Source organism: Amblyomma mixtum, chromosome 5 (genome assembly GCF_055824585.1).
Source record: "Amblyomma mixtum isolate Tamu chromosome 5, ASM5582458v1, whole genome shotgun sequence".
NCBI classification, from domain to species: domain Eukaryota; kingdom Metazoa; phylum Arthropoda; class Arachnida; order Ixodida; family Ixodidae; genus Amblyomma; species Amblyomma mixtum.
In genome coordinates, this window is record NC_143016.1 from 2,251,406 (window position 1) to 2,258,818 (window position 7,413).

The 7,413-nt window shown below is 40.4% G+C and overlaps 1 protein-coding gene across 3 annotated transcripts in view; it reads left to right on the forward strand.

The window, feature by feature from the left end:
• LOC149341132 (uncharacterized) overlaps positions 1–6,936 on the forward strand; it is a 187,866-nt gene extending 180,930 nt beyond the window's left edge. For all 3 annotated transcript variants that reach the window (XM_089543010.1, XM_089543011.1, XM_089543009.1), the window contains one exon: positions 702–6,936. In XM_089543010.1, coding sequence (XP_089399136.1) covers positions 702–888 — 187 coding nt within the window. In that variant the 3' untranslated portion in view covers positions 889–6,936. The remainder of the gene's footprint in view (positions 1–701) is intronic.
• Positions 6,937–7,413: the final 477 nt, after the last annotated feature.

The window sequence follows — 7,413 nt, forward strand, 5'->3', positions numbered from 1 at the left end:
ACTTTTTTTGCTGCCATGGTATACATGACTGTCAAAAATAACTCTTCTCCAAAACACCATTTGTGTAGATTACTTTGATGTCGGTTAGCTTTTGGCATGTGGCCAAAACTCGTTTGTTCTGTAGTAACTTTTTGGATTGTCAATAGATATTTGGAAGGTTCAAGAGTAGGACATTGCACATATATTTATTATGTGTGCTGTAGTTGGTAAAGAAATGTAACTGCAGAGTAAGCAAATGCAATTAGTAGCACTTTATACATTCTTCTTGAGACACGGGTATACATGAAACAAAAGGCAGCACTATGTATATAAAAAATTCAGAACTGGTTTTGTGTGTCTTCGCTACTGCTCCTCTTTTCTACTTATGTCTTTCCCTCTGCACATGGAAAAGGCTGTGGGTTTTAAGGAGGAGAGAAAGAGAAGTGTTTTTTTCGAGCATAGGGTATGGCCTGGTGCTCTTAGCCCTTACTTATGAGTGGCTCAGTAATGGTTCACTCTGAGCTTCAACTTGCAAGGCAGCTTTTGTGTGTTGTCTATAATGTAGGTGCATTGATTGTTTAAATGCTGCATTCTATTGAGTTTTTCTCGGAACTTGTTATCAGTTCACTGTTCACTGTTTGCATATATAGTCGTATACTACTGCAGGTTCCACAGCTTAAAGATTCTACCACGCCCTTCAGGATTCTTTCTTCTCCTTACAGGAGTGCACGGGGTTTCATGCACATGAAGATAGTGCACAACGAAGATGGGAAGTTCATATTGGGCCAGTTCAGCAAGCCCTTTGAAAGCATCCCCGAGATGATCCACCACTACTCAGTCAACAAGCTGCCTATCAAGGGAGCTGAGCACATGTCACTTCTCTACCCGGTCATCGACCAGCTTCTCTAAGAACTCTACACTGGCTGTGTGTGGATGTGACTTGCTGTGAGCTGGCAGCATCAACGGAATTTTCCCCCTTTTTTTCCCCTTTTTTTTGCTTTTTGCCGGTCTGTCCTCCCATCTAGTGCATTATAGTGTGGGACTGAGAGACAAATATGCCAAGAGAATTAGCTCTTTTGCACAGTTTAAAGATTTTTCAAAGTGTTGGCCAATAGATATGTGGCAGTTTTGCCAGATTCTTTTTTCAGATTGTCCTGTTTGTTGGAGTGAACATGTAGCCAACTGAGGCTGGAGCAAGCCTCAGTGCATGTTGAAAGCAAAGTACCACAACTTTTAAGAGCCAACTTTCAGAAAGCCTGCAGTTTTTTTATGCATAAAAAACAATTTGTATATTTTTTATTGAAATGTTCTAAAGGCGAACAGGCCTTTTTTTTTTTACCGGAACTGGGTGACATAGTTTCTGCTCTCTTTATTTTTAATATGTACATTTTATTTGAATTTTACATTTTGTTTTAATCCTTCGGCAAATCTTTATTTACCGTGTAGTCATAGTCATAGTTTTGCTGTGTATGGTGTAGAGAGAGGGCAGGTAGATGGGTTTCTTGCAGACACAAAGTGAACTAGGGAGGAGGAAGCATGGAGCTTGCCAATGTTTCAACAAGAGGACTTTTCTTTGTTTGCCCAGACGAAAACAAGTCCTCTTGTTGAAACGTTGGCAAGCTTCCTGAGGCTTCTCCCTCTCTTGTTCACTTCATGTTTTCTATTGCATAGGTGATGTGACATATGACTGTCACTTAGGAAGCTTTTAACCCTATCAAACAGTTTTGTTTTAATCTGAATGCTTTATAGAAACTTAATGAAGAATTTATCTGTTCATCTTTCAGGGATAACTGTTGTACTTATGAGATGCCTTCCATGAAAAGACTTGTCCAGAAGTCTCTTTAAGAGCTTCTCTTGTCATGCATGACAACAACATTCCATTGTAGTTTGTTGTTTACAGTTTTTTTTTTTATGCATACAAAATAACCGTGAGACGAGGTGGTGTACTTAATTTTACTTTTTATTTATTTTCTTGTGGTCTTAAAATGGAATTCACTGTCTAGTCTACCTTGCTGAAGCATTTTGGGGTTGCATGTTTTGTTATGCGCAGCCAAGAGAAAAATGCTCACATTGTGAATATAGCATCTAAGAACTAAACAGCCAAGATGTGCCACATCTGAGAAGAGCAGATTGGTCTTTGACCAGATGAGTGTTCATGGTGCTCTGACTACCTGCATGTTAATTAAGTATATCAACATGCATCAAGTGTGGGCACACATTCTGCATCAAAATCTAATTCCACTTGAAGGAGCTCATGCGCTTACATTTAGACAGCAGTTAGGAGCTTTGATTGTCTGTAATGTTTTTGCCATTCCTTGGGAATAGCATTCCTTCAGTTGTTTCTTTGGCATCTCTCTGTGTTTTGTTTATACATTTGAAGCTGAAAATTTGCCTGTGCTGGATGACCGCTGGCTTTTCATAACTATTAGCTGATAGTCATGAATCTAGATTGCTTAGGTCATTTAAAGAGGAATGTGCCGCCATATGATTCATAGCTTACCTTCTAAGAGTGTGTTGCTTTTCACATTTTCAAATATATTTGACGGCCTTACAGCTGACTAGAACTAGTCTTAAAGAATGAGACTAGTGCAGTTACAAGTTCTTTTAGCATGGAAAGTCACTCATGTTTTTGTTTTTTTTGTATGTACAAGGAAGAAATCACAGCGTAATGTTTAAAATTCTTCTGTTTGTCCTGTAATGCGCATGATAAGAAATGCTTTGAATTTCCTATAAATGCATGAGGCGGAAAAACTTCATCATGGTTATTGCTGCAGCCAGCAAAAAACAAAACAAAACAGTAAAGGGGCTCAGTATTAATAAACCAGCACTACCAACCAGTATTATCAGCGTCTGGAGAAATAGTGTTCATCCTACCTGAAAAGAACAGACCGCTATTGAGATGCCTATTTATTTTTAAAGAAAAGGTAATTCATTTCAGTGCTGAAGATGGTCCAGTTTATTTATGATACTCCAGCTATGTAAAACTTCAGGTATATGTTTTGATTTTTTCGCATGATGCAAGTGGCAAAGCGATTTTGGTGCGGGGATCATTGCCTTGCCGAACATGCTCAACATACCCTGGCAAGAGCTCTGGCACAGAGTTTTCATACAGTTATGACTTTACTGACTGGCACATCAAAATACGGGCAGAGGACATCATTGCAGCTTGGGTTTTGAGGCAAAATGCAGCTGAAGACTAGTGCCAAAGGGCATCATTCTCTTTCTAGTGCCAGTCATACTTGAGGAATTGGCTCGAGGTGTTCTTGAAGTGTCAAATGGTAAAACCTTGATATTTTAGCCCTAAAGAAAGACAATGTTTGCTTATGACAGAAAAGAAAGGATGCTTGTATAAAAGGTGTCTGCTGAATTCCTCTTTTACAAACTGAGAAGCTAATGTGCATGTCACAGGTTTGAGTGGCACTCTAATGGTGCCTGGCATTTCAGAGTGGTCCACTGAAAGTTATTCTCTGCCAGATGCCTTGCCAAGCGCTCCGATTTTCGTTTGCGCTGCCCAGATTGCTTACTGTGTTGACGCTGCTTGAGCACATTTTGCGTGATGTGCCTTCTCAGCTGTGAGAATGAGACAGCGGTACTTGGAAGTTGAAGATGTGCGGTCCTGGCGTCAAAAGTTCTATGCCACAGTGCCAGTATGCCACTGTGAAAGGGAGATCTTTGTTTGCTCCCAGCGACGTGCTTTCAGGCTTGCTTCTGATGCTGCTTAATGCTTATTAGCATAGCTGTTACATTTATGTTAGAGGCAGTGCTAGGCACCTCGTGATTGCGTCGTCTTATATTGATGTACTTTTTGATAGTTAACTTGGGAAAGTTGAAGTGTTGTCAGTGGTTGAAGTACTGGTAATCTCCGACTGATCCTCATAGGAAAATGACATTGCATAAAAAGAGCGACTAAGTATGCTGTGCATCGTATACTTATTTAATTTGTTTACTGTTTGAGCTTCTCAAGAAAGGCCCATCTATATTCCAGATTTGAGCATTTGAAATGAGGCATGTTATATGCCAGCAGTATGGTTTGACTTTTTTTTTTCAAGCACCAGTTTTCAGGGCTTTTCACAAAAAATAGAAATGTCTTTAAAATGTAAGGAAGTATTTTTTCATGCAAGTAAGGCTGCCTGGTGTATTGGCATGGTATAGTGCCACTAACATGGCTGTCAGAACAAGAAATCTTTCCCAACTTTTGCTACATTTGGCACCTTATTACACTGTCTCATAATTCATAAAACAGTTCTCTAAATATAGCCAAAACCAATGAATTATGTAAACATAGGCATGGCCATTCCACACCGAAGAAAATGTATAAATGTTACTGAGTAGTGAGTGTCAATGTGCTTGCCTGTAGCTCATTCTGCAGCTTCATTGATTCATCTGGGATGTCATTCTCATAACGAACCGATTCATAAACAGCCATAGCAGTCGGTACAGCACCTCACCGCATTGTCCTTGCTTAGTACATGTTGTAACCACTTTCGCAAAAGGGCGGCATCGTAAAGAACTGCTTACATAAATATATCTACATATCAAGAAGCTAATGACAATTTTTTTTTTTCACAAGCCCATGGCTGTTAATGTCTGCCATGCACATTGTTTGCTGGACGCGTCTCCCTCCTTATTTTTTTTTTCTTCAGGAGGGTAGATGATTCTGGCTGGAACGTTGCAAAGCAACACGGTAGACTTCCTTCAAGGCTGTCTAATTCTATCCAGCTTAACGAAAGTCCCAAAAATATTGGGCTATGCAAGCTTGCACATAAGCATTATCACTGAATCAGGAATGAGATAAAAATTTTAATGAGGGCGAGTTTTCAGGAAGATGTTCTGCGTCATGACAGAAAAACGTTTTGAGTATCCCCGAATAGAAGCTGCAGTCAGCCATGCAGCTTCTTCTGTCACTACTACTGTTTTTTCCGACCCAGAGACATCCGGTTAACGTTTGCTGAAAGTTCCAGCCCTCATCCTCCAAAAAAACTGCTACTATGTATTGCGGTCAAAGAGGAGAATGTGCGTGATCGGTTTTCTAAAATGGCAGCGCTCACCAGGATGAGAAAACTTTTATGTACTCAAGTTCTCAGCTTCCTTTTCTTGCTGCCATTAGTACAAACCATTTGGTGCAAACCATCTGGTGCGAACCAACTGAATGCACGATGCTACAGAGTGCTGTTCAGTATGGTGTGTCAAAAGTTCATGCTAACTGCAGTGTAGGAATTAAAAGTTCATGTTAAACGCATTCTTTTCACTTGCTTCTTTGGCAGCCTGAACTCCTTAAACTTTTGAGGTTATCACAATGTGCAGCTCAACACAATTTGTCCTGAAGGAAGTCCATCGTTCTGCTTTTTTAAATTGTGCACTTAAAAATTCGCATCATTCTCCATTTACAAAAAGAGAAATATTGCTTTGGCTTCAGAGTTTGTTTTGAATTTCTGAAGTCATGCAACCAGAATTCTGTACATCAGCATGAGGCCGAATTATAAGAGAAGTACACATAGTAAACGAGAAGAACCAGTCTGCTTGTCATAAACACAAGGAATTTTTCCACCTTTGCAACTTTGCAGTCATATTGCTTCTATCTTATTTTGTTTTGTAATTTGGTATAAGAATGGTCCAGCTCATTTTAACCGTAGAGAGTTTGCAGAATTTGCTATTTGTTTTTATGAATGCCAGCTGAATGTTTGAATGTGGGGCCACAGAAGCTGTACAGTTGAGGCTGTCCGTATTTTCGCTGGAATTTTTGAGGCCGCATGACAGTGTCAAGGCCATGTTACTGACAGGTGAGGATAAACCGTCTTCAGGTGTTGGGAGCAGGCTTTGATGTGCAATATGGGTAAGAGGAAATGAGCGTATTTTCCACTTTTAGATTGTTATGTAATTTCATAGATGTGTGCTGTATTCAGAATGTTTTGCTGAATATTGCACCCATTTCAAGTCGCTGATCCACTATTGCAGCATCTGCAGTTCATTGATAAGTTTGAATTTTCTTCTGCAGAAGTATTTCCCTCAGGCTGTAAAAGAGCACTTGCTGCATTACCTCACACTTCTGAGTTGTCTTGTATGTTCTGTGCGGCATACCTTCACGTCAAAGCTGTTTTTGCCTGTGTTAAATAAGATATGTGCCAAAACATGTGCAGCAATCTGTTTGTGAAAATGCACATATAATATATTCACAGTCTTTAGAACCCTGGCGTTCAAATGCGCAAGGGAATAAATGGGAGGATGGCTTAATGTGCAAAAAGTGTAGTGTACGTATGCCCTGTAGATAATGTATTATTTTTGCAATCGCTTTTGCATAAGGAAAGCATGTAAAATGTAAACAAACCTTTTACTGTGTTTTAATTTCCTTTCTTAGACTGGATTTTAAGGTGAAGTGTGTGTGTCCCATTTGTTCATTGTTTTGTTACCTTCTGTTCACGAGGATGGTGTTGTGGAGAGTTTGCTATTGCCCAGTGTGACAGTATCGAGGAGTGTACAGTGATAAACAAGGTGTTCGTACTTAAATGGTGTGCCCATAGGTTTCGATAGACCTGGAGGTCTGTGTCCATGCCCTCCACGACACAGTTTTGGAAGCTTGTACAGGAAGACTGGCTTTGTAAATGCGTTCTTGATTTTTGTAAATGTGTTGTCATTTGCCCCAGAGTTTTGCAGGCCTGTGCAGTCCTTTGGCGACAGCTGAGTGGCCGAAGTATGGTGGAAACTTCGACTGACGTGCCAGTCTGCTCAGCAGAGTGAATTGTGTACATAGTGTTTCATTGCCAGAAGGCTTTCATTTGTTCTTACCATGCTGTAGTTTTATCAGGAACAGCAGCTGTGTATTGTTTGTTTTAAAGAAGGAAAGTTTTCTCTCTTCTCTTAGGTTAGAAAAAAAAAAGCGAGTGAATTCAGGTCGTGACACTTTAGTGTGTTCAGCCCTGTACCGGAGTGTTTTTAAATAAAGCAGGTTCTGTAAAAGTACGTATGGCCATGTATGTTGTTCAGGTCATGGGGTTGAATCCTGGCTGTGGTGGCTGCGTTGAATGCAGGTAAAGTGAAAAAGACGCTCGTGTTCTTTGCAATGTTAGTGCATGTTAAAGAATCCCAGGTTATCGAAATTAATTTGAAACTCTCCACTAAAGCAGCATGTTCTCTCTCTCTCTCTCACTCACTCCTTCATCCTTTCTTGATTTGGTTCAGGTGTGCACCCTGAGTGAGAGTTTTATACCTTGCCTTTCGATCCCGGCCACGGCCGCAGCAGTCAAATTTTGATGGGGGCGAAATTATAGAGGCCCGTGTACTGTGTGATGTCAGTGCACGTTAAAAAAGCCCCAGGTGGTCAAAATTTCCGGAGCCCTACACTAAGGCGTCTCTCATAGCCTGAGTTGCATTGGGACGTTAAACCCCGTAAACCACACCAAACCAAACCTTTCCTATGCATGATAAACCAAAGTGCAT